The sequence below is a fragment of the Lolium rigidum genome, chromosome 5 (genome assembly GCF_022539505.1).
Source record: "Lolium rigidum isolate FL_2022 chromosome 5, APGP_CSIRO_Lrig_0.1, whole genome shotgun sequence".
Classification (NCBI taxonomy): Eukaryota; Viridiplantae; Streptophyta; class Magnoliopsida; order Poales; family Poaceae; genus Lolium; species Lolium rigidum.
This window is the reverse complement of record NC_061512.1, coordinates 25,590,535-25,603,198: the sequence shown is the minus strand read 5'-3', so window position 1 is coordinate 25,603,198 and position 12,664 is coordinate 25,590,535. Positions and strand designations below refer to the sequence as shown.

At 43.3% G+C, this 12,664-nt stretch overlaps 2 protein-coding genes across 2 annotated transcripts; both read right to left on the bottom strand.

Moving 5' to 3' along the window:
• Positions 1-5,099: 5,099 nt before the first annotated feature.
• On the bottom strand, positions 5,100-6,443 carry LOC124655759 (myosin-4-like). The gene is made up of 2 exons (XM_047194609.1): positions 6,213-6,443; positions 5,100-5,939 (listed from the first exon to the last, which is right to left on the bottom strand). The coding sequence occupies exons 1-2, from the start codon at positions 6,441-6,443 to the stop codon at positions 5,100-5,102; spliced, it is 1,071 nt and encodes a 356-aa protein (XP_047050565.1).
• A 707-nt stretch (positions 6,444-7,150) lies between these two features.
• Positions 7,151-12,067, bottom strand: LOC124655757 (protein PEP-RELATED DEVELOPMENT ARRESTED 1 homolog, chloroplastic-like). Its single transcript, XM_047194608.1, has 9 exons — positions 11,810-12,067; positions 10,799-10,954; positions 10,133-10,201; positions 9,856-10,026; positions 8,378-8,521; positions 8,089-8,235; positions 7,927-7,992; positions 7,764-7,823; positions 7,151-7,663 (listed from the first exon to the last, which is right to left on the bottom strand). The coding sequence occupies exons 1-9, from the start codon at positions 12,065-12,067 to the stop codon at positions 7,619-7,621; spliced, it is 1,116 nt and encodes a 371-aa protein (XP_047050564.1). The 3' UTR covers positions 7,151-7,618.
• Between the last annotated feature and the right edge of the window lie 597 nt (positions 12,068-12,664).

Sequence of the window (12,664 nt, the reverse complement as noted above, 5' to 3'; positions counted from 1 at the left end):
TGGGGCCCTCGGGCCTCCACTTCAATTGTCCTTCCGGCTCCGTCGCATTCCGGGAAAATAGGCCCTTTCGTCAAAATCCCGAGGTTTTTCCCGAAAGTTGGATTTCTCGCACAAAAACGAGACACCAGAACAGTTCTGCTGAAAACAGCGTTAGTCCGTGTTAGTTGCATCCAAAATACACAAATTAGAGGCAAAACAATAGCAAAAGTGTTCGGGAAAGTAGATACGTTTTGGACGTATCAATCATCCATCTGATCTTTGCCTCACTCCCAAAATAATTTGAGACCTTTGCTGTGAACTACAATGCACAGCCAGAAAAGTGGGCCATTGAGAAGATGATTGCCATGTGTGTGCAAGAAGAAGAGAGGATCAAGGGGCAATCTGGTGATTCTATCAATTACCTAAGCCCAACCAAGAAGAGGAACTTTCAGAGTTCCAAGCCACAAGGGAGACCTCAGTGGAATCCTCCTTCTCCTAAGCCGCATGGAAAGGCTCAAGATCACCAGCCGCATGAGGAGGTGGCCAAGGACACTTGCAAGTGGTGCAAGGAAATGGGCCACTACCAGAAAGACTGTGTGGCATTCCTGAAATATTTTTGCAAGAAAGCTGAGGATTTAATTAAATTTGTAGATGAATCCTTATTTTTAAGTTATGCAAAATCTACTTGGTGGATTGACTCAGGTGCAACTGTTCATGTTGCAAATTCATCACAGGGATTCCGTATGAGATAGACCCTGCAAAGAGGAGAAAGATGTATTAAAGTAGCAAACGGCGTCCAAGCTAAAGTTGAAGCCATTGGAGATCTCCCATTAGTATTAGCAAATGGCTTTGTACTTTTATTAGTAGATGTGCTTTATGTACCCTCTTTGCATCGGAACTAAATAAGTGTATCACGCTTAGATGATGATGGTTTTGCTTTCCATTTTGGTGATGGTCAATGTAAGATCAAGTTTAATAATGAGATTGTTGGTCTTGCCTTCAGACAAGACAAGCTTTATTTGTTGTCACTTTGTGATGATAATGTGAATGTTTTAAGCGCTGATAATGAGAACGTCTCCACATCCCTGAATGAAAATAATAAGCGGAAGAGAATTGATGAAGTCTCTTCGAAATTATGGCACTGTCGTTTAGGCCATATTTCGAGGGGGAGAATAGAACGCTTAATAAAAGAATCAATCCTTCCGCCTATAGAATTTTCGAATTTAGAACAATTCATCGATTGCATTAAAGTAAAGTCTGTAAAGAACATTAAGAAGGGCGCCAAAAGAAGCACATGAGTTTTAGAAATAATTCATACAGATATATGCGGTCTGTTTCCTGTGAAATCTGTGGATGGCTATGATTCTTTCATAACATTCACAGACGATTATTCGCGTTATGGATATATTTATCCAAAAGCATTGGATAAATTCAAGATATTTAAGGCTGAAGTAGAAAATCAGCATAGCATAAAGACTAAAATAGTAAGGTCTGACCGTGGTGGGGAGTACTACGGTCGGCACACCCCATATGGCCAAGTTCCTGGACCATTTGCAAGGTTCCTACATGAACATGGCATAGTTGCCCAGTATTCTACACCGGGCGAGCCTCAGCAGAATGGAGTATCTGAAAGACGAAACCGTACCCTTATGAATATGGTGAGAAGCATGTTAAGTTACTCCACTTTACCGGTTAGTTTGTGGATGGAGGCATTAAAAACCTCTATTCACATATTTAATCGAGTTCCAAGTAAGTCGGTGTCTAAAACACCATATGAGTTGTGGACTAGTCGAAAACCTTCACTCAATTATTTGCGAGTGTGGGGATGTCCAGCGGAGGCTAAACTCTTTAACCCGGACATTGGGAAATTAGATCCTAAGACAGAAAGTTGCCATTTTATTGGCTATCTAGACAAGTCGAAAAATTATCGTTTCTATTGCCAAACAGACTCACTAAGTTTGTAGAAACGAGACACGCTGTGTTTCTGGAGGATGAGATGATCAGGGGGAGCACGGTATCCCGAGAAATCAACCTTGAGGAGAAGCGGGTGTATGCACCCACTCCGATGATCCATGAACCTTTTTTCTCGATACCTGATGCTGCTGCACCGACACAGGACAATGTCATTGCGACACATGTTGTTAGTTCTCTTGTAGCAACAATGAATGAAAATAGAGAGAATGTTACCACACATGAGGAAGAGCTGCAATAGCCCCACATAGAAAGTGCGCCAGATGTTGAGAACCTTAGAAGGTCTCAAAGAGCAAGAAAGCCAGCTATTCCTGACGATTTTGAGATCTATGTAAGTGAAGAAGTTCAAATGGAGGGTGATTCCACCACATTTGAAGAAGCCTCAAGAAGTGTTCATTCATCGAAGTGGATTGAGGCCATGATTGATGAAATGAGATCAATGAGTAGCAACAAAGTCTGGGATTTAGAAGAAATTCCTAAAGGAGCCAAAACAGTAGGCTGTAAATGGGTCTACAAAACAAAGTGTGACTCTAGAGGGAATGTTGAAAGATATAAAGCACGACTTGTTGCGAAGGGTTTCATTCAAAGATAAGGAATAGACTATAATGAGACATTTTCTCCGGTCTCATGTAAGGATTTTTCTAGAATTATAATGGATTTAGTGGCACACTATGATTTATAGTTGCATCAAATGGATGTAAAGACGGCCTTCTTAAATGGAAACTTGGAGGAAAATGTTTACATGGCACCACCCAAGGGTTTTGTCGTGGAAGGAAAAGAACATATGGGATGCCGTCTGAAGAAATCCATTTATGGATTAAAACAAACCTCCAGGCAATGGTACTTGAAGTTCCATGAGAAAATTAAAAGTTTTGGGTTTAATGAGAATAGAGAGGACAATTGCGTATATGCAAAGTTTAAGAAAGGAAAATTCATTTTCCTTATCCTATATGTGGATGACATTCTGCTTGCTAGTAGTGATGTTAGTCTACTATTGGAGACGAAGAAGTTCTTATCCTCGAACTTCGATATGAAAGATCTTGGTGAAGCTTCATTCGTTCTAGGAATTGAAATTCACCGAGATAGACAAAGAGGGGTTTTAGGACTATCGCAAAAGGCATACTTAGAGAAAGTTCTAAAGAAGTATGGTATGCATGCGAGTAATTCCACGCCTGCTCCTATAGTCAAGGGCGATAGATTTGGAAATTTTCAATGTCCCAGGAACAAATATGAGATCGATCAAATGAAAGCGGTTCCATATGCTTCAGCTATCGAAAGCCTAATATATGCTCAAGTATGTACGCGCCCAGACTTAGCTTTTGTTACCGGGGTACTTGACAGATTTCAAAGTAATCCAGGAATAGATCACTGGAAAATGGTGAAGAAGGCATTGCGTTATGCGCAAGGCACGAAAGGCCTCATGCTAACATACAGAAGAACTGATTCCCTTTAGATAGAAGGGTATTCAGATGCAGACTTTGCGGGAGATGTAGATGACAGAAAATCCACATCAGGTTATGTATTCACTCTCGCAGGTGGAGCTATATCGTGGAAAAGCTTCAAGCAATCTATCACGGCACTGTCCACGATGGTTGCTGAGTATTATGTCAAGTGATGCTACCAAACACATTGACATCAAGTATTATGTTGTGAAAGATAGAATCCAGAATCATACCATAAGTCTAGAGCATATAAGCACAAAGAAAATGCTCGCGGATCCGCTTACAAAAGGCTTACACCTAGTGTGTTCAGTGAACACGTAGCCGGCATGGGTTTACGGAAAAGCCTATGATACCTTGATATTAAGGGCCTAGAGGAAGAATCTATTTTAAAATGGAAAGGTGTGTAGTAGCTATTGAATCTGATGGCGCGTAACTGGCCATCATGACGAGACATGCTCTATATGCTAAAGTAAGATGAGATCAAGGGGGAGAATGTTAGTTTGATCTCGACGTACGCCCTGATCAGGGGCGTCCAACCATGTCTGGTTGGTGGGCCCCTATCGCCAGCGCCACATATAAAAAGGTGGGGGCCGGGGCACGGATGCCAAGGTTCGTCCGCTGCCGTCCTCCCCACCGACACACAAACCCTAAGCCACCCGATCTGGTGAGGCGCTGAAGCGGCGGGAAGATCCACTGACATCTCCGCCACCTCTCCATCGCCGCCATGGCGAGCTCCTCTTTGAACAAGCACGATGATATGCACCCTATTGTTTCCCCTCTAGTTTCATCCCGGTTAGACTAGACATGTACTCAATAGATCAGCAGCTAGAGGTCCTAGAGGGTCTAACAGTGGGTGTTCGTTTCCTCAGATTTGGTGTATCATTTGACTTGTTTTGTAAGAGGTTTTTCTAACCTTTTGTATCAGTTCGGTCTTTTGTGGCTTTATTTATGACGTGAGGTGATAGCACATTTCGAGATATATAGAAAAGTATGAAGATATTTTTTGAGGTAAAACAGTAGGTGTTCTGCCAATTCATTTAAAAAGATGGAATAGGTTAATTCACAAATAAAAAGGTAGAATAGGTTCAGTTACAAGCTAGACAAAAACTAGCTGGAAGAGAGAACAAGAAGATAAACAGGAAAAGCTTCAAAACGAGGCAAAGATACAGGGACTACTCGTGGCCTTCAAGATCCATATGCCTGACTCGTTCTCCTGGGTTTTGCCCTGACGATTTGCAATACCAAATCAATAACAATAGATACACCTAAGATTTATTTTAATAATCTATTTAATCTATATGTTGTAGTTGTTGATATTTTCTTTTCTACTCCATGTTTCCTAAACATAAGATGTCCATGTAAGATTTAAACCGGTAGAACATCTTATATTTTACAAACAAAGGAGTATATTTGATCAAACATAGAAATGATTGAATTTTTGACAGAATTTTTGTGCCACCTATTTGGGGATGGAGTAGATAGGCTAAATTTTCCCGTGTGTGAAAAATCAACTTGTTTGTGTTGGTAGGCTGGACCGCTGGAGTACCCATCGAGTTCTGATTTTTTTTTTCAAATGATCTGTGAACATTAATAGAGATTCAGAATTTTTGCAGCAGATCAACAGTTCACACCAGCAATATACACTACAAAGTTACAATGAACTCTCTCTCCGGCCCCCGATAGTCTTCTTCTCATCCGCATGCATGACTATCGGTGGCGCCGAAAGCAGCAAGAAAAGCAGGAACAGCAGGACGAAGGGCTCGGGAACTTGATGGAGCAAGTGCAGCACCTCTTCGGGGCCCTGAACTTGGGCATCTTGATCGTCCTCCACCAGCCGCACCACCGGCGCCGCTGGTTGCCGCCGTGGCCAGCAGCTTGGTCGTGGCCGTGGCCGTGGCCGTGGCTCTTCTCCGAGTGCACGCGCTTCCTGAGCTCCGCCTTGGCCTTGCGCAGCCGGGTCGCGTACTCCTTCCTCCAGGCGACGAACTGCCGCTTCAGCATCCTGAGCTCGTCGACGGACATGGTGCCCGGCTTCACCTCGGCCACCGCCTTCGCCGCGTGCTCGAACGCCTGCTTCTCCCGCACGAACTCCTCCGTGAGGTTCTCCGGGTGGTTCTTCTTCGCGCTAGCGTCGGCATGATGTTCATGGCGCTGCGCCGATGACGGCTCCTCTGCAGCCGTTGCGACCGGAGGTTGCGGAGCCCGCGTGATACCGACGCTGGATAGTTCCCGGCGGTGATGGCAGCTCGTCGACGGTCTACCCGCAACCGCAACGCTGTGAGACATCTGCAACGAGCGTGCCTCCACCTGCTGCTGCAGGGCGGCGATCTGCCTCTGCAGCTCCTCCTCCACGGCCCTCATCTTGGCCTCGCACTCCGAGAGCCGCGACTCGTAGTGCTCCACCTGCTGCCTCAGCCCGGAGATCTCCTCGTCCTTGTGTCTCACGTCGTCGTCCCTCTGCTTCACATCTTCCTCCGCCTTAATAGCCCGCATTTCCAGCTCCAAATTGATTGTGCATTTCTCCTTCTCCCGTTCTTCTTCTTCTTCCTGTAACGACCCAAATCATTGTCATCCACAAGATAGTTAGCTGGCCTGCTTGATTTGCATGATTTTAAAAATGCAGGGATAGTAGAAACATGCAACGTCATGCTCGCTGCAACTATATATAGGGATTTCGTTTGTGGTAGATTTTGTTAGAGGAAACAACCATGAGGTTTGAGCAGATGTGAAATTTCCAATGGAATGCAGTAGAATAGAAGAAAATTTCCTTTTTTCAGGCATGCAATGGAAAGAATGTTAATGCACAGTTGGTGTTGGCACCTGGGGCGGCGGAGGAATCGGGGCCAAGGGTGGCCGATTATGCCATGGTGCCGGGGAACCCGGCCTATGCACGGAGGGAGGCCGGCCTCTCACGGTGGGGCGCGTGGGCAGCGCCGGCGGCGCTGTGTCCTCCTTGGGCTTGTCGTCCGGCTTCCCGATCCCTCTCTGCATGAGCGCGTCCAGCATCACCTCCATCGAGCTCAGCGCCGACGACAGAGACGACGTCGTCATCGGAACGTCGATCGTACGTGTCAATGCAAACCAAACGCGCGCTAGAGACCACCCCGCGCTTCCTTGTACGATTCAGCTCTGTTCCACCATGGAAAGTCAGCACCAAGATCCCATGTATATATAGGCAAGATCCAGCACGAAACAATCAAAACGGAATTGCAGTCGACGTACCTTGAATAGGCCTGATGATGAGTCCGAAACGGAACCCTCCTCGGTTCAGGAACGGAACGACGCGGAATCGGGAGCGGAGCAAGACTCCTGGTTTGAATTGAATCAGGGAGGAACGGCCGGGGAGAAGATCAGCTGGCCGGGCGGCGTTACCCAACGGCCTCCTGCTGCATGTCTGGGACGTTGGCTACGGCGTTGCCTGGTTGTTTTCCCTAACATTTCTGGTTCACCTACGGTTTGCTCGTAGTATTGGCGTGGTGACTCTCTGCCTGGGCTCTGGACATTTCGAACAACCGCCTCTTTTACGACCACGAATGGTTCTCCGTGCTACCAGGAATGTCTGCTGCACCATTTCTTTTTCGTGTGCCAAATTTAGCTGTTGGCACCGCCCAAAACATTCTTTTCTTCCTTGCATTTGTAGGGCGTGTGGTGTGGTTGGAAGAAAAGAAACCAACACCATGAGGGCAATGTCACCCGGAGTTAAACCTCGCGCGCAGCATGTAAGGTCTGATCACCCAGATAAGTGCACGAATATGAAGTAAGTCAAGAAACCGGCTACAAAGGAACATATCATCGCTGCACCTGAACACAATTCTAAAGCGTCCACCGAATCAAAGTTGCAAGCTCCAAGGTAGGCTACACTATCTAAGAACCTTGCAAAACGCTTTTTGGTCCGGTAGTGGTATGTTCACTTTGGCTAGTGCAGCCACATGACGGTCCACACTACTACTTGAAGAAAGCTATCGCTACCTACTAGCATCATTGTGACTAACCATTCCGTTGTGCTCATCTTCAAGTCTCCAAGTTACTCCCGAAATGCAGCCTGCATGATCATACACCATGGTACTCTTCTGCAAGTAAATCATCGGCCTTCAGGCGCCCCGGTCACTGTATTTCTTCTGCTTCATTTCTCAGCCAGATAATTCCTGACCCACCCCATGAACAAAGCTCGATAGCAGCTTGTATACATTTTTCGTATATGTGCAAGTGATCGCATGCAACTTTAATTAGAAGGCTATCTCCTGAAGAATTTTCAATGTTGTTTCATGTACCTATAACAGTCAGTCAAATATGGAAAGACCACATATTATTCCGGCTAAGAGTGGCATACAGGAAAATTAATAGTTTAAAGGAATGAATAAGGCAGCTCACCCATTCTAAATGTTGTGCTGTAATGCCCGATGTGTTACTTGCGTATATGCCACCAAGAACCTTACCACAAGTTGAAGAATTTGAATTACACACAAATATGAACCCTAAATACTGGGAAGAAACTTGCAAGAAAATATGCATTCTTTTCAAATTACTATAATACCTTAGAAACTGTCTCAAGGAACATTCCTGGCCGGACAGGGTGTGGCTTGCGGCCCGTTACATTTTCCTAATGTTCATGTAAGCATATGGAGTCAACAATCTAGTTACTATGTGTGAATTCGTGATGAAATCAACTATCCAAGTTGATCCAACAAGGCTATACCTTTTCAGCTGTCCCAGTTGGAGGTTCCAGGTCCGAATTTGGTTCAGTGTTATCAGCACCTTCCCCTTTGCCAAGCATAACATCTCTAATCATCGTCTCTACTGCTTTCCCTGGTTTCAAAGCAACCAGTTTGCTCAAGAAGTTCACCTGTTCCGCCACATGAGGATCACAGACCAAACAGAGCAGCTATTAAGCCAAAGCAGAGCAGATCTTGAACAACAGCGAAGTAATTTACTATTGAAGATGCCAACTGTGTCATGTCAGGAGTCTCAACATATCTAAAACATACCTCTGCTTGAGGAAGGGTATTGAGACCACGATCATTTCTTTCGTCTAAAAGGCCACCTCCCATCATATTTCGAGCTTCCTCTCTTACTATAACTAGTCTGGCCAGAAGTTTCCGATCGGGAACTTTGGATCTGGTTTCCATTGTCTGCAGCAATACAGAAAATTATGTCAAAATATTAGGGAACTATTTGTTGACATATATCCAAATAAATTAGTTACTTCAAGCAGCACTCTTCCAAATGTTGTAATCAAAAAGCTAGAAGTGTACTGTCTAGCGATTTATCTCTGTTAATGTTTCAGATTTTCAATACTAATTACAGGTTGAGTTTGCCATCACCACAGATTGCAATATCAATTTAGATGACCTTAAAGTTTTTATTTTTGAGGAACTGTATATCATGTTTAGATAGGAAACTTGAAATCTCATTTAGAACTAGAATTCTAAATGGTATTTTGATAAAAGGTACCAGGCTTCTCTTGTTCTCCCTCATTGTAAAATAAAACACAGGTATTTGTAGTCAAAAAATGAACCAGGAATTTATTGAATATTGAGAAGCAACTAATGAGGTATCTGAAAATGCATAGTTACAATGCTAGCGTTCATATTTTCAGATAAGGCACAACGTTCAGTGTGTATCACATGCAGAATACGCGCTATAGTTAGTTGTTTGTGAGGATGCATCTCAGTTTTGACCAATTTCAGAACATCAATAATACACAATGATGTGTATTATCTGTTCAACGGGAGTGAAGGGTGATTAAAGTTACGCAAACGCTCAAATATTTTAAAAAGTAACATCTCATATGAACTTGAACTATCCACGGTCACACTGGCTAAAATGCTAAAATGGCCAGCTCAAACAGGTCAAAAGTCGGACACAGAAATCAATTACATTTCTGGATGGTAAACAAAGAATGGCCAAAGTCCAAACAATCTAGTGTCCATCATACCCCTAACATGAAGTCATTAACACACTAGTTTTCTTATTGGAATGCATCCAACTGGCAGGACTATAATATATTTCAGTCCATTAGAAGTCTGCAAATAATATATAGAAGTTACAGAAGAGCTCTACACCAACATAACTTTTAGCAGCCGCGGGCCCATGGCAATTAATCAGGGGGGCACTTATATGCATTCGGAAAGAGAACTACACAAGTTTATGAACAGTTAAGAGGCAACTGGTAGGCATGATCTGCACCAACTACTAATTCAGTTATGCAAAGGTTATAAATATTCTCTATCTTGAAGAGTACAATTTGTTTTCATTACGTTGTGTGTTCATTTGAGGCATAACTGATGATCATAGTAATAATGTAAAAACTATCTAGCAACAGGAGCCGATGCTCCTCAAGCCAATACTACTTGTGCTCCATATTATTATATGGATACTAAAAGGACCGAGAATCTCGGTACGAAGATGTCAAGATCGTACATTCATCATCAATGCACAACTCTATTCATGCTCTTCAACCTACCTCCAGCAGATCATCCGCCTGATTTGCTATGTCATTGAGATTTGCTCCTGGAATTTGAACCTTCAGGCCTTTATCATTTTCAAACACACCTCCACCAGCAGCTACACGACGTAGTAATTCATGCCTGCTCTCCTTCTTTTCAGTCTGGCAAAGAAGTCCAACCACTTGAACCTGGTTCATAAAATGCGCACACTTGTCAGACAGCTAAACTATGCCTACAGACATAAAAACTGATGAACTCACGCACATAGATTGTTGCGCTAGAAGTAAGACTTACATGTGGAGGGCATTTTTTCGTGAGATGGTCAAGCACTGTCTGCTTGACTACTTCAAGAAGAGAGTGACGCTGCCATCATAAAACTGATATATAAGTCAAGTAGACAAAGCTAGTAAGACAGACAAAAGCATATACATATAACAGGATAAAAATAGTAACTCCGGCTAATAACAGTGCCGCAAATAACTGTGATGGACATCGCCTATATCAAATTGAAGAAAACAATTTTCAGGGATATCTTCAAGAACTTAAATCCATGTCTAGATAAGGCCGGTGGTCAATTCAAAATGACTGATATTATAAGATTAAGGTGTTAAATTAGTAAACATGTCTCGCAACAGTTCTGGCGGACTTCAGCGTTACCCTATTCCTACATAAGATTCTTGGAGATATCCCCTGGAATAACTTGATTACATGTTTAGGCGATGCCAATGAGAAATTAATATTAGTACATGCATACAACTTAGTGCATTATTATGAGTGGACAACGAAAAATGGAATGACAGAATTACAGATCGTGCATCATTTTGGTATCATAACGGCAAGCACACAGCATACTTATCCTTGGTGATGCTAAATGATCTCTGAACGAATGTTCATCCAGAGAAGATAGATGCAGGTCAATGATGTAGAATGCTTAGTCAGGCATAGGAAGTAGCAAGCTACCTCATCATCACCATCCTTCTGTGCAAGCTGTATCATGTAATCGAGTGCCATAAGAAAGCCAGACTCCATCTCATCAACCCTGTTCCCAATGACTCCCTGCGCCACAAGCTCCACGGCCACTGCTGCAAACTCGCCATCCATCTCCATGTCTTCCATCTACAACACCACCAGCATACATAGACCAAAACAAAAACACATTGTTACAACCCTCAAAAGCAGAAAATTTTAACAACTGGCCAACACTGTGAAGTATACCAAGATAATCTGAGTCACTGTTCAGATTCACCTATTCTTAGTGGTTCGACAATTTTGATACAACTTACAATCAAGCTTGATTATCAAATGTATACCACAATGGATGGCAAAATAATCATGGCAATGGCTGAATTGAACAGTTAATATGAGCCAATTCAGCTACGAGAAAACCCAAAAGTGATACTACCTTTGTTGGTAGATACATGACTTACTAGAAGTCTAGAACACCATGCGGTCAAACTTTGAAAACTAATGTAGAAAATTTACATTGGATCATTGTTCGTAATATATACTGTTATGTTCATAAATACAGGTCAGGTGAAAATAATACAATTAGATTTTTCAGCGATGGTACTTTATTATTACTAAATAATTTCAGAATTTTCCATTAGCATATACGTGAAAAAGTAATGGTCAAAAACACGTACTGTAGAGCGTGCCAATGTCTAAAAACATCATCTGTTTCAAACGGAGATACTACAATTTACCAATCAACATACAGCAAGTAAATTAACCACCCAATACATCATAGGTCAGAACAAAGTAAGTAAATGAACCACCCAGATAGCTCGTAAATCGTAGAAAACTGCCGTTTCCATGATCCTTCGTGATAGGTACGACCCACGAATCTCAGAAGGATTTGCCATTTCATGAAACTGTTCTAAGAGACTAGGACTGAAACTGAGCAAAACAAGACAAAAGCTTCTACATATCCATCGATAGGAAGATAAGCGAAGAGATGATGAGATCTTGTACCAGCTTGAGCATCTCCTGGAGCACGGAGGCGACCTGCTCGCCGCCGCGGAGGAGGGCGTCGCACTCGGCGGGGTCCCATTTGGCGGGGTCGTTCCCGAGAGGGGAGGGCGAGGCGATGGGGAGGGGCACCTTGGGCTTCGTGGCGAGGCAGACGGCGAGGGTGGAGCGGGAGGGGAGCCGCCGGTTGAGGTTGGAGGCGGCGGGCCTGCGGGGCGAGCAGGCGGAGGGCGGGCTGCGGGTCACGGAGAGAGTCGCCATGGCTGGCTCTGCTTTGCTCGGGATGTTCCAGAGGCAGAGAGACAGGATGGGGTTCTTCTGGGTTTAGTAGGGCTCTGCTCTCAATTAGTATTACTGTACTGTATTTTGAAAATTGAAACTACTCTCAAATGCAATTCTAGTTTCTAGTTTGTCAAATTAAGCGAGGTGCACAAAATTATTAGCATGAAGCAGCAAAAACTTATTTCAATAGATATTCCCATGGGATAACAAGAGCCAAACAGAACATGACAGCGATGCGTCCTATAAAGAACCACTAGTATCATGGATAAATAAGGCTTCCTTTCTTAAAAAAAAAAGGGAGCATAGTTAATCTGGAAAAGAAAACATTGTTCACTTTGGTTCAATGTGCATCAAGTGACTAGCATATCTTCACTTAAATTTATTTATAGTTTTTATCCAACCCATTAAATTTGTGTCTAACTCCCATCAAATAATGCGATTGTGAACTTCTTAAAATGAAAAGGACATACTGTGCCAAAGATTTGTACTCCGGTAAGAAGTTATATCATAAGATGTATCAGAGAAAAGGTAAATTGACTCAGTGGGGGCCCAAGATTTTCATCAAGTCTAGACGCA